The sequence below is a fragment of the Pelodiscus sinensis genome, chromosome 12 (assembly GCF_049634645.1).
Source record: "Pelodiscus sinensis isolate JC-2024 chromosome 12, ASM4963464v1, whole genome shotgun sequence".
NCBI classification, from domain to species: domain Eukaryota; kingdom Metazoa; phylum Chordata; order Testudines; family Trionychidae; genus Pelodiscus; species Pelodiscus sinensis.
The window spans coordinates 42,949,371-42,972,709 of record NC_134722.1 but is presented as its reverse complement, the minus strand read 5'-3'; the positions used below and the strand labels follow the sequence as shown (position 1 = coordinate 42,972,709).

General features: G+C 50.0%; 1 protein-coding gene across 3 annotated transcripts in view; it reads left to right on the top strand.

Moving 5' to 3' along the window:
* Positions 1 to 17,091, top strand: part of LOC102451923 (polymeric immunoglobulin receptor-like) — a 105,249-nt gene extending 88,158 nt beyond the window's left edge. Inside the window, exons 4-9 of one of the 3 annotated variants that reach the window (XM_075940366.1) lie at positions 3,419 to 3,730; positions 6,760 to 7,065; positions 8,345 to 8,458; positions 9,745 to 9,791; positions 10,196 to 10,367; positions 11,123 to 17,091. In XM_075940366.1, coding sequence (XP_075796481.1) covers positions 3,419 to 3,730; positions 6,760 to 7,065; positions 8,345 to 8,458; positions 9,745 to 9,791; positions 10,196 to 10,351 — 935 coding nt within the window. In that variant the 3' untranslated portion in view covers positions 10,352 to 10,367; positions 11,123 to 17,091. The remainder of the gene's footprint in view (positions 1 to 3,418; positions 3,731 to 6,759; positions 7,066 to 8,344; positions 8,459 to 9,744; positions 9,792 to 10,195; positions 10,368 to 11,122) is intronic. The other 2 variants (XM_075940365.1, XM_075940367.1) reach the window with 2 other exon arrangements.
* The last annotated feature ends 6,248 nt before the right edge of the window (positions 17,092 to 23,339 follow it).

Genomic DNA, 23,339 nt, shown 5'->3' with positions numbered 1-23,339 from the left:
CCAACCCTTCCAAAGACTCAGGATCAGTGACAAGGACAGGGCAGGTCTGCTCAGCGTTATGCTGGAGAGCGTTTCTCTGAGGAGCAGTGATGAAGATCCGGATTGGAATGCTGGCCTGTGATGGTCAATAGCAACACTCCCAGTGATATTAGTGGGGTTAAGGGATCCCCCTTAGTTTCCAAATTTGCAACCGAGAGCATCATCGTATTAGTTTAGTATCCACTGCAGGAGGGGCCCTGGACTGCTGTAGGCTGGGTAATGGTCACTCATATACGTTTCTCAAGTTTCAGACAGTGGAACCTCAACATTCCCTATGGAAGCTCTCTGACACAGGAAATGCTGTACTAAGAGTGATCAGAGGTCCGTGTGCAATGCCAGACTCTTCAGAGCAGGCATAACCCTCCCCCCACACACCTGCTCTATCTGGAATACTACATCATGGAGAGAAATGTTTTCCTGGCTCCTGCTAGAGAGCAGATTTCAGCCTGAAGATTTAGAACGGGTGGCTCTAATAATATCCCCCTAGCGGTATAACTGCCATGCTAGCTGAAATTGTAGTGCACGTGTATAGTCCAGCCATGGGCAACCTGGGCTAGTGAGTGGGCTGCATGAGTGGCCTCTTCATCTCAGTGGGCTGCAAGACTGTCCTAGGCAAGATGGTCTCTTGGGATAGGGAAGTTTTGCTAATTGCGCTTGCGTACCTAGAAATTGCAGGATGTACCGATTGAACCGTAGCAGCGCTTTGAATGGAGAGGGAGCGCCCAGCTCTCGCAGTCAATAGGCACCCACCTCATGTCGTATGGCCGTGCTTTAGGTGCTTGTCACTTCGGTAAGAAAAAAACGATGCAGATGGAAACCAGCAGAATTATGAGCAACAGTAAACAAGGGCCAAAATGGGACATTTTGTTTACTGTTGCTCCACTGATCTAGTCCTTTGTGAATCCTTTGAATTATATCCTGACTCGGTAGGTTCCAGAGGTTAATTGTATGTTGCCCTTCTCCGTTAATTGTGTGGACTCTTTCTGCAATTAGACTCCATTTCAGACTAAAGACTCTGCCCAGCTGAGGTCTTTTTCTTGTTAGGTGGGGAGGAGAGAGAAATGTGTTTCCATTTCATCCACATTCATCTTTCCCAAAGATTCTAATGCACCTAAACAGAAGTTTTGCTTGTGGAGTTTGAAGCCAAACCATCAACCTTAGTCTCTGATACTCTGGAATGGTCCAAGTTAAAAATCACTTAGGAAAGTTAGATGTCAGCAAGTCACCAGGTCCTGATGAAATGCATCCCAGGATACTCAAGGAGCTGATAGAGGAGGTATCTGAGCCTTTAGCTATGATCTTTGAAAAATCATGGCAGACAGGGGAGATTCCAGAAGACTGGAAAAGGGCAAATATTGTGCCCATCTATAAAAAGGGGAATAAGAACAACCCAGGAAACTACAGACCGGTCAGTTTAACGTCTGTCCCAGGGAAGATAATGGAGCAGGTAATTAAGGAAATCATATGCAAACACTTGGAAGGTAATAAAATGATAGGGAATAGCCAGCATGGGTTTCTGAAGAACAAGTCATGCCAAACTAATCTGATAGCTTTCTTTGATAGGATAACGAGCCTTGTGGATAAGGGAGAAGCGGTGGATGTCATATACCTAGACTTTAGTAAGGCATTTGATATGGTCTTGCATGATATTCTTATTGATAAACTAGGCAAATATAATTTAGATAGGGCCACGATAAAGTGGGTGCATAATTGGCTGGATAACCATAGTCAGAGAGTTGTTGTTAACGGTGCTAAATCCTGCAGGAAAGGGAAAACAAGTGGAGTTCCGCAAGGGTCTGTTTTGGGACCCGTACTGTTCAATATCTTCATCAATGATGTAGATATTGGGCTAGAGAGTACACTTATTAAGTTTGCAGATGATACCAAACTGGGTGGGGTTGCAACTTCTTTGGAGGATAGGGACATAATTCAAAATGACCTTAGCAAGTTAGAGAAATGGTCAGAGGTAAACAGGATGAAGTTTAATAAAGAGAAATGCAAAATGCTCCACTTAGGAAGGAACAATCAGTTCCATACATACAAGATGGGAAGCGACTGTCTAGGAAGGAGCATGGCGGAAAGGGATCTAGGGGTCATAGTGGACCACAAGTTGAATATGAGTCAACAGTGTGACACTGTTGCAAAAAAAGCAAATATGATTCTAGGTTGTATCAACAGGTGTGTTGTAAGCAAAACTCGTGAAGTCATTCTGCCGCTCTACTCTGCACTAGTTAGGCCTCAGCTGGAGTACTGTGTCCAGTTCTGGGCTCACATTTCAAGAAAGATGTGGAGAAATTGGAAAGGGTATAGAGGAGAGCAACAAGAATGATTAAAGGTCTAGAGAACATGACCTATGAAGCCAGGCTTCATGAACTGGGCTTGTTTAGTTTGGAAAAAAGAAGATTAAGGGGGACATGATAGCGGTTTTAAAATATCTAAAAGGGTGTCACAAGGAGGAAGGAGAAAATTTGTTCCTCTTGGTTTCTGAGGACAGGACAAGGAGTAATGGGCTTAAAGTGCAGCAAGGGAGGTTTAGATTGGACATTAGGAAAAAATTCCTAACTGTCAGGGTGGTCAAATATTGGAATAATTTGCCAAGGGAGGTGGTGGAATCTCCCTCTCTGGAGATATTTAAGAACAGGTTAGATAGACATCTGTCAGGGATGGTGTAGACGGAGCTTGGTCCTGCCTTGAGGGCGGGGGGCTGGACTCGATGACTTCTCGAGGTCCCTTCCAGTCCTATTATTCTATGATTCTGAAAAGTGAAAATGAGCTTCAGCCGCATTAATACTACTCCATTAATACTAACCATGCCCAGTGTGCTTCTCTGTGGTTCCAATTTGGTGGCTGCCACGCATTAAATCCCTATTGTTCTCTTTAAAGCACATATGACCCTGAAAGTTCAGATATACTTTCCGCAGGGACAAATGAAATCTCCAGTGGAACTAGAACACAAGACAGCAAAGAGGTCAGACTTACTCATTGTGTCACTCAGAAGAGGAAGTGTCATCCCAGCTGATGGCCAGAAAACTTTTGCAGGGTGTGTTGAGCATTTTGTCTCCAATTTAGCAGAGCCCTGCCTAAAACTTGTACTGAAGGGCTTTATATGAAGAGAGGTTTGAAGAAAATGTTTAGGCAGCTGTAACTTTCTTGCTTTTTGTCAATAGCCAGAGTAGTTTCCAAGAAACAGAACCTTGTTATGGATACAAAAGAAGAACATCAACTTCTTTACACCTACAGGGGATATTTCTATGGCTAAGCTTTACAAATGGACATGAAATGTTGGAATGAGAAGCTGACTTTTTAAATAAATATTACAGCTGATTAACATGTTTCTGCACCAAGGTGAAGTCCCTCATGTGTCTTCCTCTCTCTGCAGCTCTTGCCCTGCTGGTGAATCAAACCCCTACCACAGTTAATGCAGAGGAGGGGAAGCAGCTCACCATAACATGCAGATTCAGGGCTCCCGAGAGCCCCTGCTCCGCACTGAATCTCAGGTGGTATAAACATGGCACTGACGACGGTGAGAAAGAGATGAAGAATGAAACCGGCTCAGTCACGACAGCTCTTGACGTCTCAGCGGGCCAGGCGTCCCTCGTCTGGACAAAAGCCACGATGAATGATTCTGGGCGCTACAGATGTGACTTTGGTAAATACGGCCGTGGGGCTGAAATCACAGTGACCATCCGCGGTAAGTAGCAGCGTTCTCTGCGCAGAGTAGCTCTGTCAGAATGGTCCCCACTGGCTCACATGGAAACTGGAACCCTATGGCCACCTCCTAGGCCAGTGCAGGGGAGACGGTGTTATCTCAGCTGTGTGTCACCCGTAGAATGTTGTTGTTGTTGTAGCAGTGTCGATCCCAGGGTATTAGAAGGACAAGATGGGTGAGTGTGATGGGTGCACCAGCTCCCAGAAAAGGAGCAGGGAAGGTGGATCCTCCAGACCTGCCTAGAAGGGCCGCGGGGAAGCAGCCAATCAGAGAACAACAGACTCGGTTAAAAGGAGCTGCTGGCCCTGAGTGAGTCAGTTCCTGGCCAGGACCAGGTGAATAAGAAGCTCCTTGATGGAGCTCGAGGGAGAGGCAGCAGGTGGCCTGTGGTAACGGAGAAGAGGGAAGAAATTCGGCCCTAGGATGAGGGTGAAGAGGAAGGGGTTACACAGGAAAGCGCTCCGAGAACAGCAGCAGCAGCAGCTCTTTAAGGGAGCAGCACAGAGCTGCTATTTGCAGGGTCCCTTGCAGGGCCGGCCGTAGGGTTATGGTGCCCTACATGGGATTATTAAGCTGGTGCCCCTGTGCCTAGGTTTGTCGAGCAAAAGAAAAAGAAAAACCCACCAATCACATTCCTTCCCCAAGACCTCACACAAGCCTTGCGCCATCCCCACCTCTCTCATGCCCACCCCGTCTTTCAAGCCTTCTCCCAGCACCTCCCCCTCCAGCCCCCAATGCCCTTCCCCTCTCCTCTCCCAGCATCACCCTGTCCCCCTCCCCCCGCCCTTTTCCTCAGTGTCTCAACTCTTCCCCACCCCCGTATTTGTCTCTCTCCTCCACCCTGTTCCTTGGTGCCTTCCCCTTTCTTCTCCTGACCTGTCCCCCGCCCCTCAGCTCAAGCCCCTTCCTCTCCCATCCCTTCTGCCTATTTTTACCGCATCCCTCCCTTCCGCCTTCCAAGTTTGCAGGGCTGGAGTCTGCAGCGACCCAGCCCCGGAAATCCCCGCACTTCTGGCTAGACATGGGTGGGCACCGACAGAGCAGGGGGCAGAGACTTTGCAGGTGAGCAAAGTTTCCTCCATGTGCTTGGGGTGGGGGTGGGCTCCTGCTTGCAGAGGGCCATTGCTGGACTTGGTTACTCTGCCAGGGGACTGATCTTGAAGAAGGGACGTGGTTGGAGAGCTGGGGCAATGAGACCCGATAAGGCAAAGTCTCCAGGGAGAAAGCCTTGGAGGCTGCGCTCTCGACCATGACAGGCACAAACGTAACGCTAGCCGCGACGAGGCTGAGCTCTGAGTCCAGAGACTGACAATGTTTGTGCGTATTGACTGCGCGTGACCTGGCCGGAGGGCTGGGTCACTAAGAACTATCTGATGAGGGTAACATCCAAGAGGGCGTGCCAGGATCAGAGTGCAGGTTCACACCCCACCAACACTAGGCACTCACCAGAGATGACCCTATCTCTCTCATCACAGTGAGCCAATATCTTTTGTTGGGCCTACTTCTGGTGGTGACAGAGAAGCTTTTGAACTTACACAGGTCTGGGAAACTTGCTCGGAGTGACACCTAAACTCAAGGTGGAGCAGATTAGTCAGCAGCCATAGTTACCACATTGCAAGGGACTACTCACAGGAAGATAAGACAAAAACACCATCATCTGTGATGAACCCTTTTCACAAAGGGTACGTTTAGACTATGCTGAGGTTTCGAAAGAGGACATGCAAATTTCACGGGAATTTGCATATCTTCTTCCGATCTCACTTCTGAAAGCAGAGCTTTCGATGCAGTTTTTTCTGAACACCCCCTTTTTTTGAAAAGCCCCATAAACCTCATTTTTTTGAAAAAGGGGGGTTCCGAAAAAAACTGTGTCCCGACTACTTTCACTTTCGAAAGCTCCACTTTTAAAAGTGAGATCAGAAGAAGATATGCAAATTTTCTCTTTCAAAACTTCAGCGTAGTCTAGACCTAGCCAAAGCAATCACCCTGTGTCTGATCTCATCTTCAAAGGAGACTTGCAAAACACTATCTAAAGACAAGCTTCGGAGCATAGATATAGCTTTGCTGGACACTAACAATCCTGGGTTCAAAAAGGCACTCTGGATTGATGGCTTATTACTATAATCCAGTGGTCCCCAACCATTTGAGGTTGCCGGGCGCCAGGGGCGTGGCCGTTCGCCTGCCGGGCGCCAGAGGGCGGGGACACTTACGCGCTCGGGGCGGCCCCTCTCCCCATAGCCGTGTGCCCGGGGGCAGGGCCCCCCTATGCACTGCACCCCGGGGGCAGGGCCCCTTCCAAGGGCCGCACGCCCAGGGCCGGTACCCCGCCCCAAGTGCCCAAGTATTCTAAGGCCCTTCCCTCTGCCCACAGCCAGAAACTGGAAGAATCTCCAGTGCAGAGGAGTGTATTCTGGATAGTGGTGAATAAGCTGGGTTGAAATAGGACCAGAGAAATTGAGAACATTTCAATGATGTCCTACACTGTCAAGCCTTGCTTGCGAATAGTCTCCTTCAGATCAGATCTGAGAGCCAAATCCTCAGCTGATACCACAGGAAAGAGGCTGATTGGCCCCAGCTGAGGTTCTGGTTCTGCAACTTGACCACAGGGATAGGAAGGAACACTGAGTCAGACACCCCCTGCTGTCATGGAGACTTTTTAAAATTACTCCCCCCCCACCTCAAGTGCGAGGCTTGTAGAAAGAACTCTTCCTGAGTCTCCCAGTGTGAAAAAAGAACCTATTGTCCATTAAAGACCTGTAATTCTAGCCAGACAGAATCAAAAGGCACCCAAGGATCCCAACATGCTACTTGACTAAAGGGGAACCAGAAGAAGAAAAAAAAGAATGAATTAGCGGCAGAGCCCTGCAGAAATGCTCTGCACCCAGAGGAGCAATCTTGCTGTCTCCCCGGGAGATCTTGCCTAGTCATCTCTATCCTGATGTTCAGTCTGTATAAGCAGTCAGCTGCAATGTTCCTGCACCCAGGTAGAGTCACTTCTGCTTCTCTCTCTGCAGCTGTTGACCTGCTGGTGAGTCAGTCCCCTGCAGAGCTGACTAGAGCGGAAGGAGAAAAGCTCACGATCGAGTGTAGATTCAAGGTGGTGGAAGAGTCCATGTACAGCGTTACATGGTATAAGAGAGGGTCGGATGGACATGAAACGGAGCTGAAGAATGGAACAGGCAACATCGCAACAGCTCTAAATTCCTCCATGGGCCTGGCCTCTCTCACCTTGGTAAAGATCAGTAGGAATGACTCTGGGCTCTACAGATGTGACTTTGGTAAAAGTGGTGGCGGCAATGGAACCAGAGTGACCATCGACGGTAAATAGCCCCATTGTTCTCTCAGGTCTTCGCCGTGCTCCCTAGGGAAGAACAAGGACAAGGCAAGGAAGAGCTGATAGTTGCTTTGTCCAGTAGTGGCTGGACAGGAGCTGCTGACAAACACGAGGAGAGGATTGGCAGGGAGAAGTCAGTGATTCTTGGGGGCTTTCCAGATCCGACCGCCAAGTGTTTTCTGCCATCCAAGTGTTTGCGACCTTTCCCTTTTCCTGATCTCTCGTGTGCAACACCGCAGCTTTGCTCACCCAGATCCTCAGTTCCTTCCGACTGGGTGAATCATCAGGGTTCAGAGGAGCCCTTCAGGGGTGGGAAGCGCTTCTCACCCTGCTGACAATAAACTTCCCCATGACAGCCCCTCCCGGGATGCCCAGCATTGCCCAGTTGTGAGAGGGACGGAAATGCCTCGCTGTATATTGCTGATGCTGCTTTCAGGCCTGGACAAACCCAGAAGTGCCTAGAGGCTAGTCCCAAACCCACCCATGGCAGTGCCGCTATCGTAAGGGGCAGTGCTTTTGGCTCATTGCTGTAGAATACTGCAGGCCTGCTGACGGGGTGAGGAGGGGGGAAGAGGAGACAGATGGGGCAGTTACCCTGGGGTCTGGCGATTGAAAAGGGCCTGGGGATCCCAGCCGCAGCTGCTGTGGCAGTGGATGGAGCTCTGGGCCTTTTCAGTCACCGCCGGAGCGACACTCCACACACTCTGTGCACTCTGTGCTGAGTGGCTCTGGGTGTTGGGGGCGGGGGGGGGGGGCGGCATGGTGTGCTCTGGGTGATGAGCTTGCCTTTCTTCCCGCCCCTGCTGCTCGAGGCACGGAACTGCCCCCCTTGCAGGCTGGGGGCTCCCCTGGAATAATGGTTTTTTTTAAATCTCAGCACAGATCCCAGTTAGACTCTGGGCGAGGGTGTAAGTTAGTTCTCCCCCCCCCGGTTAGCCCATTGTGCATAAATCCACTGGGCTGCTGCCGGTTTCCATTGTTCCAGCACTGGAGGTGCAGCCACCCACGTTGCCATTTCTCCTCCATCTGTTCTGCCCCGTGATTCCCTGAGATGATGATCTAGTGACCCAGCCTCACAGTGTCTCCCCTTGCCCCTGGCCAGCAGCACTCCTGTAATGGAGCTGATGCATGAGCCAGCCCACGCTGTCTTTCCTAGTGCTATCCAGTGAGATTTCGGTGGCGATGGGGGTGCAATACCCCAACTTGTCCTGCCTCTGCTGCTCCTATGTGGTAGGACAGTGACTAATGAATGTTTCTTTCAACAGCACGTGATCCAGGGGTAACAGGCTCTTACATTGTTCCTGGGGCTGTGGCTGGGGCAGCTCTCTTCTTGCTGGTGCTTGGTATCTGTGTGTGGAGATGGAGACAGCGCTCCAAAAGTAAGGTTTACTTGGGCAGTAAATGTAAGCAATTTCTGTAGTAGAGGATCTAATGGGGCATCTATAGAGTCTTCTTTGTATCCTTCTGTCAGCTCAATCAAGAGTAATTTGGGGGATTTTTGCCAGCCAGTGGCAGTGACCTGCCTGCCCTACTTAATGCAATCTCATCCCTAAGCACAGGTACTACATTATTCTCTGTCTCCTCCCTGACCTGAGGGACTCCTCATGGAGTAACAGGTGGAGTCAGTCATCGTGTCTATTCTGCCTATGACTGGGTTGCCAACAAAGGTCAACATTCAAAATGATCTGGACAAACTAGAGAACTGGTCTGAGGTAAATAGGATGAAGTTTGATAAGGACAAATGCAAAGTGCCCACTTAGGAAGGAACAATCCGTTTCACACACAGAACCGGAAGTGACTGTCTAGGAAGGAGTCCTACTGAAAGGGACTTAGGGATCATAGTGGATGACACGTTAAACACGAGCCAACAGTGTCACACTGTTGCCAAAAAACCCAAACATGATTCTGGGATGCATTCACAGGAGTGTTGTGAACAAGACACGAGAAGTCATTCTTCCGCTCTTCTCTGCACTGTTTAGGCCTCAGTTGGAGGATTGTGTCCAGTTCTGGGCACCACATTTCAAGAAAGATGTGGAGAAATGGGAGAAGGTCCAGAGAAGAGCAGCAAAAGTGATTAAAGTTCTAGAAAACATGAGCTATGAGGGAAGACCGAAAGAACTGGGCTTGTTTAGTTTGGAAAAGAGAGGACTGAAAGGGGACATGATAGCAGTTTACAAGTATCTAAAAGGGTGTTATAAGTAGGCGGGGGAGAAAAATTGTTCTCCTTGGCCTCTGGTGATAGAACAAGAAGCAATGGGCTTAAATTTCAGCAAGAAAGGTTTAGGTTGGACATTAGGAAAAACTTCCTGCCTGTCAGGGTGGTTAAACACTGGAATAAATTGCCTAGGGAGGTTGTGGGATCTCCATCTCTGGAGATATTGAAGAGCAGGTTGGATAGACATCTGTCAGGGATGATCTAGATGGTGCCTGATCCTGCCATGAGGGCAGGGGACTGGATTCGATGACCACTTGAGATCTCTTCCAGGTCTAGTGTTCTATGATTCTATGAAAGCTGCCAGTTATTGGCAAGTGCTAGGGTGGGAATGAAGGGGACGTAGATACTGCTCCACTAGAAATTGTCTTGACTGACAACCAACACCTCCATGTAAGTTACCCAAATGCCACCAGAGAATAACCAACTTGGCCATAACTTCATTTTTTCCAGAACCACCTCAGAGCAGGCCAGAGGCAGAAATGAATCAGACGAAGAGGGTGAGTTGGGGAACTTATCGTTTAATGTTTCTCTCCAGCATAGGGGGACTTGGTGTTGAGCATCAACTCCAGGAATACAAGGCAATACAGAAATTAATACAGAATAGAGAATGCAGATTAGTTGTAGGCAATGGGACTGGGAAGTACAAGGCAAGAGGGAATCTGGTGCTGATCCAGAAACCTTAAGATGCTGCAAAATGCAGCGTTTGTTCCATGAACTTTAGAGGTGCTTGATAATCTGAATATGACTTCAGAAAAAGGTAGCACACTTTTTTTTTACAGTGTCTGGGTTAGTGGGAGATGGTCTAGCACAGTAAGAGTTTGATATGGGCACCACTAACCATTAATTTTAGACCCTGCAGAGCAGAAAGGAAGGTTGTACTCATTTCCATCTTGCTTTGCAGTCTCTGCCAGCTGATGAAGTGACATATGCTGACTTGAACTTTCGCAAACGGGATGCAAAAGTGGAGGAAGAGATTGTTTACACGGAAGTGAAGATTCGGCCAAAACAGACAGATGGCAATGTCACCTATGCAAAAATCAACACTCATCATCGCTAAGGGAATGAATGGAGGGGTAAGCAGCCTTTCATGTGTCCACTAAATGCAAATCTTCATGGAACAACATGGAAAAACTTCAGATTTAAATATCTGAAATAATTAAATTCACCATTTAAAAAACACCTATGACCTTGAAATTGACTAAAATGGACTGTGAACTCGGTAGGGCCCTAATCATAAAGGCTACACCCAGAAGAAACAGCACAGCAACAGTCTAAAGATATGCAAAATGTTCTGCTTATGACTAATACAAATCCATCCATCAATTAATTATTAACTAATACATGATGTCACCCAGCTTTAAGACCCAAAAAGCAATAGCTGGTCATTTAAATGCATCGTGATTGCCCCAAACCTGGATTTGGTTCCCTTATGTGGGGCAGCTAGTCACTGCCATGAGCAGATCTCTAGCCATGTCAGTTTCATTGGATTATGTGGTAGTAAGTGTTGTTCATTGGGTATATCGCCTCTACAGAGCCACTTGGGGCAAGTCTGAATGTCTCTCCCAGAAGTTCTGGGTGGCACCCAGAGAGACCCATCGTGAGCACCAAATTCAAGCCTGGCTGAAACCATTAAGGTTTTCATCCGTTTACACCAAAACCATACATGTGCCTGACAATATACATAAGTACAACCATGTTGGGTCAGATCAATGGTTCATCTAGCCCAGTATCTTATCTTTTGACCAGTGTCTGATGTTTCCGAGAGAATGAATCGTGCAGGGCAATTTCAAGTGATTTTTCTCTTGTTTTTGTCCTCCCTTATTGAAAGCTGGCGCTGCAGCGAGGAGTGGACCAATTGACATACACTGGTGGCAGCCGGGTCTGTTGACAGAGTGGAATGCCAGTTCTGGTCCCGTCAGACAAGCAGAGCGTGGTGGCACTGCATAGTGATGCACCTGTGGGACAATGACCAGTAACTACAAAACTTTTTCACGTCTAAGGCAACTTTGATGGAACTTTGTGAATTGCTTCCCCCCACCCTGAAATGCAGCAATATGAGAATGAGACCTGCTAATTGAGAAGAGAATGGCAATAGCCCCATGGAAGCTTGTAATGCCAGATAGCTACTGGTCAGTGGGGAATCAATTTGGAGAGGGGAAATCTACAGTACGGGTTGCTCTGATCCATGTATCCAGAACAATCGATACCCTCCTGGTGGGAAGGATAGTGACTCTTGGAAATGTGAAGTGGATGGCTTTGCTGCAGTGGGGTTCCCTAACTGAGGTGGGGCGATTGACAGAATGCACATCCCCATCTTGGCACTTGACCACTTTGCAAAAGGGTACACAGACTTATTAATGGCATTGCAGGTTCTGGTGGGCTGTTTCACTGATGTCAACATAGGATGGTCAAGAAAATTGCATGACGCGCATCTTTAGGAATTCCAATCTCTCTAGAAAGTTGTAAGATGAAACTTTCTTCCCCAATTGGAAAATGACCATTGGTGCCATTGAAGTGCCAACGGTTATCCTTGGAGAGCCAGCCTTACTCCTTGCTACCATGGCTTATGATGCACAAAGGCAGCCTGGACAGTAGCAAGGAGCAGTCAAACCACCAGCTGAGCAAGTGCAGCATGGAGAGCAACTGTACCTTTGGTTGTTTAAAGGGACAGTTTATCGACTAGGGTAGATCTCAGTGAAAGTCCTGTTGTTGCTGCTGCTTGCTGTGTGCTCCATAATACATGCAAAAGTAAGGAGGAAACCTTTCTGGTGGGGTGGGAGGTTGAGGAAGAGCACTCAGCCATTTATTTTGAGCAGCCAGGCACCAGGACAATAAGAAGAACACATCGAGGGGCACTGCAAATCAGTTTCATGAATGAGCAGACAGCGATGTGCTAGTCATGTGTGTTGTTCTTAACAAGATGCCTCCTTCTGTATGTGTACTGGCCTGTAGACTGCCCACCCCCATGAAGTTGACACAAACAATAATGATCCTCAAGATGTAGAATAGTGATAGAGATGTAGCCGTGTTAGTCTGGTGTAGCTGAAACAAAAAACAGGACTGTGTAGCACTTTAAAGACTAACGATGAGCTTTCGTGGGCCAGACCCACTTGAAAGAGAATCCTCTGAACTGTTATTCATGCTAAAATTCGACACTTTACACCTGAGTCTCAACAAAGGATCTAGTTATCTTACCCTTTACAAAGATAGCTTCCCCAATTATCACCTCTAATATCATTAGCTCACAGACATTTACCTTCCCCCCCCCGCATTCCCCTTCTGTTCTGAAATTTGATTTGTCCTTTTCATATGTGTTCATTTTTTTAATTGTATCCTTTGGTATATATGGTTGTGACAATTTTCTTCCACTATTTGATCTGAGGAAGTGGGTCTGGCCCACGAAAGCTCATCATCTAATAAACCATCTTGTTAGTCTTTAAAGTGCTACATAGTCCTGTTTTTTGTTTCAATAATGATCCTCTTATTCCGAAATTGTGCATTTTTATTTAGGAAACACAGAGAACTGAGATAAACACAGAGTTCAGAACTTGAGGTTTGGTGGGTGGACAAGGGGGAGGGAGTGGGGAGGAAGAGCACAAGGGCAAGTGGCTTATTGCAACCCCCCTGTGTAGCAATCAAAGCTGTTCCAGGAGCCATCCCTGGGAGTTCAGTCAAAGGCTTCCTGTGGACCCCCCCACTCTCCTGGGAGAGGGGGCTATGGAATCTTGAGGGGGGCAGGTGGTTTATCATGGGGGGGGGGGGACTTAGTGCTCCAGATACTTTTCCTGAACCTCCACCAGGTGCCTCATCAACTCTGTTTGCTCGCTCACGAGTCTCAACATCTCATCCTGCGTCTTGCACTCATCTTCCCTGCATGCTGCCCTGTCCTATCCCGTCCTCCTGTTCTGTGAAGATGGTCAGTTGTGCTCTGTACAGGTGGTTGGATTGCATTTGCTCATTAAACATTTCATCCCTTGTGGGGTTTTTTCCACCTTTTGTTCAGTGATAGCTGAGGTGCTGGAGGTCTGGGGGAGTGGGTAAGGGAGTCATTGTTCCAGCTGCATTAAGGGAAAATATCAAGGGTAAACTTCAGAGAAAGAAACATTGTAGAACACAGAAAGTGAACTCTTTTGCACTGCACAAAGCACTGTGCTTCACAACCAGCCTATGTTATGTAAAAGGCCAAATTGTCATGTTAAGTGCCTACCAGGAAGGCAGAACACAGCACCCCATGGGGCAGCTGGACTCAGTTTGGTGGCAGGCCTGGTAAGCAACAGGTTGGGCGCTTTCTCTTTTTCTTCCACTTTGGAACCATGTGTGACAGAGGGAAGCGCAGCCCTCGAGCTATCTAGGGCTACAGCTGCACTGCCTTTTTTTGCGGAAGAAGATATGCAAATTGTGCTCGTATTTGCATATCTTCTTACGATTCTTTTTGCGGAAGAGGTTTTGCCAATAAAAGGCTCTGTGTAGACCAGGCCAAATGTCAGGAAACCCCTCTTTTGCAAGACCCCTGATTCCTCATAAATCGTGTAGCCGTAGCCTCAGTGTCTGTGTCTGCAAGTGGGGTGTGGGTTCGTTTGCTAGGGGCCATACAAGGAGGGGGTATCTGGGTGGCTCACACAGTCACTGTGTGTTTGCCACCCCTAGCATGCCTGCAGACTGCAATTCCCCCTTCCCACAGTGACCTGCAAAGGGTGGGGTGCGGGGTCTTTGCAAACAGAGCAACAAACCTGGGGTTAGGATTCACTGAGGACAAGCAAATGGAGGTGGAGTGTCTCAGTGCTATGAATTACAGAGCGTCCCCTGGTTCAGCCAGGTTCCCACGCGCAAGATCAGCCTTCTCTGAATCAGAGAACATGAATGGGAGCAGACGCTGTAAGAATGTGCCCAGAAACCCGGATCTTATGCTTGGTGCTGAAATGTCGCCATATCCCTCTGGCCAGGGGCAGATGACCATTTTGCGGGGCCCAGAGCAGCCCAATTTCGCGGGGCCCCCCTTTGCCACGGCGCATGCGCGGGGCTTCTTGAAGCGCAGGGCCCGGGGCAGTCGCCCTGCCCTATATCCGCCCCTGCCTCTGGCTAGGCAGGAGGCCCTACCGTGGAGGAGGGAATAAGGCCGACCTCCCCAGACACCTTCTGAGAAGGGTTGCCTGGGAGACCTGACCGGGACAGTGGGATGGCAATTCTGTGAGCTGCACAGAGGGGCTGGGCAAGGCAGAACCCTTCACAATTGGCTTGTGGAGCTTGGGGTTGCTCATCATGAGCATGGGTTGGGGGCAGACTCTGGGACAATCATACAACAGCATCTTTACCAGCTGTGTTGACACAGTGGCTAACATCTGCCAGCAGAGAATTCAGCTCAGTGCATTTTTCTTTTTACACCACACCCAGGCCTGTGCTAGAAAAGCTTTGCTGCTCTAAGGCTTTGTCTACACTGGCGGGTTCTTGCGCAAGAACATCTTACACAAGGGTTCTTCTGCAAGAACACGTCCACACTACCATGTGCTTTTGCGCAAGAGCATCCATGGCAGCGTGGACACTCTCTTGCACAAGAAAGCTCTGATGGTCATTTTAGCCATAGGGCTTTCTCGCACAAGAAACCCCTGCTGCGCCTCCACGCTGTCCTCTTGTGCAAGAGGGCTTACACCTGTTAGAAAAGAGAGTAGCTCTTGTGCATGAAACCCTATCTTACCACGCCGTACTGTAAATCTTCTTGTGCAAGAGTGGGCGGGCACTGTGGACGTTCTGCCGGTTCTTGAGCAAGAACCCGCCAGTGTAGACATAGCCTAACTGTCCCGGCAAACCCTCCTAGAGGAGACAAACCTCATCCCAGGAAGAGAAGTGCTCTTCTAGTGCAGCGTCTGCCAGGTCCTTCAACAAAACAAGCTACACTGGCCAAAGCACTTTCTGGCCGGAATAGCAGCTGTACTAGGGCCTTTGCGGATACAAAATCTCACCTCTCTTTGACAGTGCCCTCCTGGCGAGGGTGTCTAGGGTCAGCCTGAGGAAGAAAATGCTGTCAGTTGATTTCTAATGTTGATGCTAAGACCAAAACCACTCACACAGGCCAGACTACACTGGGCCTGGAAGGTGGACAGAAGGTACACAGTTCCAACAAAGTAAAATGGGTAGCTGGAGACAGCTTGCCTTAAGCTGAGCCATGGGAGCATCCATTCTGTGGGACGCCAATGGGATCACATGGCCTCATCAGCTTCCCTCACTCTTCACAAAAGGAGGAGTATCGGGCGCCGGCGGGAGTTGCCCTCAGCATTCGATTTACGGGTCTATCCTAGGCCAGTGTCGATCTTCTGGTAAGTCTAGACGTGCCCCCAGTGAGCTGTGAGAAGTAAGAGCAATGGTGGGTTTAGAAGCAAATCTGACATCCCCTCACTTGGGGTCTCATCAAAGGTTCTGTAAGGAGACCGAGAGCCCAGCTGGAAAGGCGCGCTCTGCTTTGGCCACGTGTCTGCGGATGGCTGCGCTTGTGGGGTGTCTGAGATAACAGAAGAGCCAGTGCGGTTCTCTCCTCACTTCCCCTCTCCGCACTCTCTTCTTCCCTCAGCTGTTTTTATCTGCTCGTTCCTTCCATATCTCAGTTTCCAGCTAGTATCCTCCCTGCCCACTTCCTTGTTTTTTCTCACAGTCTCTCAGTCTGAACACTCTCAAAACACACAGGGAATTTAAAAATATTGCTGTTGAATTAATTTTCAACACTTCATCTCTGCTCTATAATGCTCGCTAGTAACCCAGCCTTCCCGAAGTCTGAGAGTGTCAGGCTAGTAATGTCCATCTGCCTCTGCAGGGTCTGAATAATTTCTATTGTGATTGTGTACTCTCACAGGGGGCATGGATTAGGGTCCAGAATAAAAACCAAACCATTTGTAATACCCAAAGAGTGGTGCCTTGGGGTCCCCTCTTGCAAAGAAAAAGCAAAATGAAGAGGCCATGTTAGTTTTGCTTTTAAAAATCTCTGCAGGTTATATTCCCTTCTGAAAAACAAAACCCAAAACCCAGCCCTGGATCACGTCTTGTTCTATTTTGTCTGAGCCCAAAGACCATGAAGGGTTCAGCTGGGCAGTCCTGCTTTTGGCCCATCAAGCCTCCTACTGACATGTTGCCTCCTCAGGGGAAGGCCTTGGTAGCTGCAGTATTAAAATCATCATTGAGAATAAAATTCCCCAATGCCTGACTCACGCTGCCACAGCCAGGAAACAGCCGACCCGGGGCACAGCTGTAGATGGGCCTTCGCAGAAAATGATGCATTTGCCTTTGCATAGGAGCTAGACACACCTGGCAATACCCGTTTCTAAACAGAGCGTTTCACTTAACAGTGCAGTGCCTGTTGTAAATAGGGATGTAATAGTGTCGCCAGTTACCTGATTAACCGAGAAGTAAAAGCTTATAGGTCAATGCTATAGACTGAACGCATTTCTCCACTCCCCGGCCAGGACATTTTTGGTAGGCTGGGCAGATAACCTGACTCAGTCCTGGCTTGCGATAGGTCCAGGACTTACCCCGGCTGCAGCTCTGCTTTTAAAGTATATTAGGAGCTGGGCAGGCAGATAGCCCAGCTCAGGTCTGACTCACGCCAGGCCTGGGAGCTCAGATCCGCCCCCTAGGCAAGGGCTGCTGCCACCCCATCAGAGGCAACCGTGCAGGATGACAGACAGCCAGTCTGCGAGGGGATCTGGTTTTTAAACAGGGTCTCTTGCAAGCCAGCTCCAGCCTGGCATGCGGCACTGCTGCCTCTGATACAGCGTGGAAAGGCAGAGGGCTGAGCCAGATCCAGAGGCAAAGCTTTTGCACAAAAGGGCCAGTGTAGACAGCTCAGATTTGTTTTCTGAAAAAAAGCCCCGATGGCGAAAATGGCGATTGGGGCTTTTTTTGCGCAAAAGCGACTCTAGATTGGCACGGACGCTTTTCCGCAAAAAAGTGCTTTTGCGCAAAAGCGTCCTGCCAATCTAGACGCTCTATTCCGAAAATGCTTTTAATGGAAAACTTTTCCGTTAAAAGCATTTCCGGAAAATCATGCCAGTCTAGACGCAGCCCAGGAGTTGAGAGACGCAGACTGATTTCAACCCAGGCAGGACTGCCATGCCCCCACGGAACTCAGGGCATGGAGCGGACTGAACAAAGAGAAAATTAGAAGCAAGTAAAGGGAAAGTGAATCCAGTCATGTTCAGGGTAATTTTTCTGTATTTTGTGGTTTGGTTTGAACTGCTCCCCTCCCCCTTTACCATCTAAGCATTTTGCCAGAGGTTATTTTTTTCTCTCTATTTTAATTCGGTTTTCTCAGTTGCTCTGTAACATCTAGCAACCAAGTCTGCTTTGTCACGTTAACCTCTTGTTTTGTAACAAAAATCACTTCTTTTGAGGTGATGATTTGATTCTTCTGTCCTGGAAGGTCTGTCTGTGACTGAGAGGTCAGCTACCCGTTCCAAGCATCATCAGTTTTGTCCAGCCATCACCAGTGGCCCCTGTCCAGGCAAGCCTCTGAAATTGCTCTACATTGAAGGGCTGAATTCCCTCCCGCGTCTGGCACCATTCTTGTCATTCTGTGGATGCTGCCCTAGAACTAGGGTAGAAGGCAGAGCCAAGTGTTTGCCTTTCAAATGCACCAACTTGCTCTGGCATTTTCAAACCAGTCCTGGAAGGCTGGGTCCCGCAGGGTCCCCAATGAAGCTTCTGTCTGCTTCCTTCCCTCCCGCCCCAAGAAATTACTGCTTGAAGGAAGCCTTTAGGGGAAATGAAGACGTTTCTTCCATTTACTTCTTCTACTATATTTGCTCATCAGAAAATTAACCCAGGAGGGGTTTTTCTATTTATTTGCATACAGGAAATATTAGCAATGAAGCTCTCAGAGGAGAGACTTCTGTTCTTTAACCAAGAAAAGTGCACATGAACAAATTGTGGCAGGGCGTTGCCCTGCACTGGCTCTTTCAGGGGCTAAGACTTGGAGTCAGGGGGAAGCCCAGCTGAAGCAATTAAGGAGGGCTCAGCTGGAGACTCTAAGAGCAGGTCCTGGGACCTGCCTCCTTGCCTGCAATGAGAGTGGCTTTGGCCTAGCAAACCCAGGCTACCTGGCCCGAGGCCCAGGGCTGCAAGGAGGCAGTCATGGAGGGCGGGGCTCATATGGAGGCAGCTGCGGTAGGCTGGGGGAGTTGGAGCCAGGGAAGCCCCAGGCCATAAGACCACAAGGCAGCGTCGCAGGAGGCAACCGGGCAGGCAGAGGCCTTTGGCCAGGGAGGAGTGGCTGGGAGAGACTGCAGTCTGCCCTGAGACAGGGCTAGAGAGGGACTGACAGTGGCCCATTGAGGCCTGGAGGGTGCTGGGTGTTCCTGGGAAGAAGAACTGGGGGTCCTAGGGAGCAGGGAGGACCCTGGACTGAAGGAAGAATAATGACTCCCTCTCGCCCCCCGGAAGGGTGCACAGACCAAGAGCAGAGTGGTCACTGCCAGAGGGCAGTGCCCTGAAGATAACACCACACCCAAAGGGGGCATGTTGGAGCAGCCAGCTACTTCCCCAAAAGCCACCCTGAGGGAAGAAGCCATGCTGAAAGTGCGTCAACCCGCTACAAAATAATGTCAATGAAGTTTAATCAGATTGCTGGCTAAGGAAGAAAACGGCTACACGGTTGCCACATAAGCTATGTCACTGACAGATGAGACCACCCTTAATTACAGCTGTCACTTCACCGAACAGCCTCACCCCAAAGCAAAATGTGCCAGAAGAGCAAAACCTGCTCTCAAGCATTCAGACCCAGATACTCAAAGGCTACATCTAGACTGGCATGATTTCCCAGAAATGCTTTTAACGGAAAACATTTCCGTTAAAAGCATTTGTGGAAAAGAGCATCTAGATTGGCATGGACGCTTTTCTGTAAAAGCACTTTTTGTGGAAAAGCGTCCGTGCCAATCTAGACGTGCTTTTGTGCAAAAAAGCCCCAATCGCCATTTTAGCCATCGGGGCTTTTTTGTGCAAAACAGTACTGTGCTGTCTACACTGGCCCTCTTGCGCAAATCATTTGCGCAAGAGGGCTTTTGCCCGAATGGGAGCAGCACAGTATTTCCGCAAGAACACTGACAATCTTACATGAGATTGTCAGTGTTCTTGTGGAAATTCAAGCCGCCAGTGTAGACAGCTGGCAAGTTTTTCTGCAAAAGCAGCTGATTCTGTGGAAAAACTGGCCAGTCTAGACACAGCCAAAGGTTATAGGTGCCTAACTCCCATGGATTTCTCTGGGCAGCAGGTGCCAAAATCCCTCTGAGTATGTCTACACTACAAAGTTAGTTTGAACTAACGGACGTTAGTTCGAACTAACTTTCATATGCGCTACACTAGCGCTCTGTTAGTTCGAATTTAATTCGAACTAACGGAGCACTTAGTTCGAACTAGGTAATCCTCATTCCACGAGAATTAAGCCTAGTTCGAACTTACTAGTTCGAATTAAGGGCTGTGTAGCCCCTTAATTCGAACTAGCGGGAGGCTAGCCCTCCCCAGGTTTCCCTGGTGGCCACTCTGGCCAACACCAGGGAAACTCGTCTGCCCCCCTCCCGGCCCCGAACCCCTTAAAGGGGCACGGGCTGGCTACGGTGCCCGTGCAAGGTGCAAGCCTGCCAGCACCCAGCCAGCAGACCCTGCAGCTGGCACAGATCGAGCCACCCACCCGATGCCTCCCAGCCCTCCCCCTCTTCCCGGGACCAGGCTGGCGGCTCCCGGGAGCTTGCCCGGGACCGCAACAGGCGGGCACCCGCCTGGGCTAGTGCGGACATCGTGGACCTCATCCACGACCTCTGCACTAGGCACAGGAAGGTGGCCTGCTAGGGCAGGAGAGCTGCCAGCCTGGCCAGCCAGGAGCAGGTGTGCATGAAAATCAAGGGGGTACCCTTGACCCCCGACCCTGAGCTTACAGTGGCCATCCTGGGTCAGACCAAAGGTCCATCTAGCCCAGTAGCCTGTCTGCCGACAGCGGCCAACCCTAGGAACCCTGGAGGGGATGGACCGAAGACAGTGACCAAGCCATTTGTCTTGTGCCATCCCTCTCCAGCCTTCCACAAACCTTGGGCAGGGACACCACTCCTACCCCCTGGCTAATACCACTCCATGGACCCAACCTCCATGACTTGATCTCACTTCCCTTTAAACTCTATTCTAGTTGTAGCCTTCACAGCCTCCTGCAGCAAGGAGTTCCATAGGTTGACTCTTTGCTTTGTGAAGAACAACTTTCTGTTATTAGTTTGAAGCCTGCTACCCATTCCTTTCCTCTGGTGTCCTCTAGTCCTTCTTTATGGGAACTAATGAAGAACTTTTCTGTATGCACCCTCTCCACCCCACTTCTGCTTTTAGAGACCTCTATCATGTCCCCCCTCCGTCTCCTCTTTTCTAAGCTGAGAAGTCCCAGTCTCTTTAGCATCTCTTCATATGGGACCTGTTCCCAACCCCTGATCATTGTAGTTGCCCTCCCCTCTCCCAGCCTCTCTCTTCCCCTCTCCCACCTCCTTTTCCCAGTCTCCCCCAGTTTTGTTCAATAAAGACAGATTCTATTTTTGAAGACAATTGTCCTTTATTTTGTACATCAAGAAAAGGGGCTAGGGAAGGGTAAGTGGAAGGAGGTGAGGGAGGAATGGGGTACGCGCCCCCGATGGGGAGGACTGGGCTGGCTCTGCGGGCTTTTGGGGTGGAACCTCTACTGCAGCCCGCTGATTGCCCCCTCTCCCCAGATGGCAGCCTGTGGCAAGTGCAGCCAGGCTGATGGCCGAGTGCTGTGATGTGCCCAGTGTGGGTAGTCCGGGCACTCCAAGCCAGGACTGCTTTGCAAGCGGGGCACCCCTTAGAACTGTCTGTCCGGGGTGGGGGTCGGGACCCTTTAAGCGCAGCCCTCAGCTAGCCTGAGACAGCATCTCCACGCTCTAAGTCCTCCTCTCATGCCCTGCCGGCACTGCTTCCGGCCATCCTTAAGCCTGGTTCAGGGTCCACTTAATGTGGACTTGCTAGTTCGAATTAGCAAAATGCTAATTCGAACTAGTTTTTTAGTCTAGATCCGTTAGTTCGAATTAGCTTAGTTCGAATTAACTAATTCGAACTAAGTTAGTTCGAATTAACGTTGTAGTGTAGACGTACCCTCTGAGAGTCTGTGCTTAATGCCCTCCTGATGCAGGGCTCTGAATGTGCAGTGGGACAGAAGAACTTGAGCCTGCCTTCCTGGAACAGCAGCCAAGTGCTTCCTACCTAGCTGCAGCAGCAAGCTTGGCCACGCACTCCCCTCTTACTGGAGTGCTGTGTAAAGGTGATGGCACTGTCTAGGGGTGTGTGCAGTGCTGTAGCTCTGTGGGTCTCAGGATACTAGAGAGACAAGGTGGGTGAGGCCATATCTGGGCCAACTTCTGCAAGTGAGGCTACGGCTACACTGCAGCTTTTTTGCAGAAGAGGTTATACAAATTGTGCTCGTATTTGCATATCTTCATATCCTTTTTGCAGATGGGGTTTTTCTGATAAAAAGCCCCGGGCAGATCTCTGGGATCCTGGCAAGACACTGACTGGATCTACCCAAGTCACAGCATCATTCTCCCCAGCAGACATAGTGCCGTCCCACACAGACAGACAACTAGACACAATCTCCCCTTCGTCCCAGCGCCCCTCCCTATTCTCAGGCACACAGCCAGCAACTGAGACAGCTTCTTTACTGACACAGCGCCATGCCACTGAGCGGGCCCCTGGCGGGCTCTTCGCAGGCAGGGTAAGGAGGGTGATGGTGCAGCTGGGACCAGTGATGTTCCCGTGAGGCTGCTGACCGCCGGTCTGTGGGCCCCCCATTGTATCAGGACAGTCGGGAGAAGGTGTCAGTGACAAGCCGGGGAAGGGGCTGCTCCTGGCCCCAGGCTGGACGTCCAGGCTGGTTACTGCAACTCTCCCACTCCTCCTCCCTGCCCCCACCATTTTCCCATCCTTTATAAATTGTGGCCATTCACTTTGCTGCCCTGGACACTGGGCCCTGCGTTGCTGGGTGTAGTATGGGGCCGGGCCTTTCGCACAGCCTGTCCCATCCCCCTCCCTCCTCTGCCGTCCCCTCCACTCTGCCAACCTCTGCTGGGCCCAACACACAGCGGATGCAGAGCGGGGCCTGGAGGGGGGGGGGGGGAAAGGATGCTGGGAAGACAACGTTGCTGTTTTTTCAAGGGCTCGGTCTGGGCTGTGTGGCTGGCGCTAAAGCCACAGTCTTAGACTATTCACAAAGGAAATCGATGCCCCTCTGTACCCGCCACGGCAGGGTGGGCAGGCAGGTGGGGTGGAGGGTCCAACACGGCTTGGAGCAAAGCTCTCCAGCCTAGCGATTTCCTACAGCTCCTCTCAATCTCCGTAGCTTCTTCTAGGACATTCTTCAGGCAGCATAAACTCTCACTGGTCTTTCTGGTGCCGTGGGAGAGCAAATCTTCTACGGCCTCCAAAGTAAGGAGGCCCTTCCAAATTCACAGGTCGCTTGGGTCAAGTGACGCCCCGAGGGGTTTGCAGTCAGTCGGTGGCGCCATTTGAGAGATTTAAATGTGCAATTCCATGGTGTGGTATCCATGGGTCCCAGCCAAACGGGGGGTGTCACAGCATTGCCGTCCTCACTTCTGTGCCGCCTTCAGAGCTGGTCTCAAGGCTGCAGCCACCAGCCTCTCTGGCACTAGGGGAGGTCCCGAGATGCGCGGCGGGTCCCTACTACCTCAGCTGGGCACCGACGTTCTAACCCCAGCACAGACTAACACAAGCGCCTGGCCCATGTGGGGGCCCAGAGCAACGGGCACCTGAGCCTTGGCAGGGCCTTAGAGGGTATGTCTACACTACCACCATAGTTCGAACTAGGGTGGTTAATGTAGGCAACCGGAGTTGCAAATGAAGCCCGGGATTTGAATTTCCTGGGCTTCATTTGCATGTTGCCGGGCACCGCCATTTTTAAATGTCCGCTTGTTCGGACTCCGTGCCCATGGCTACATGTGGCACGGACTAGGTAGTTCGGACTAGGCATCCTATTCCAAACTACCGTTACTCCTCGTGGAACTGTC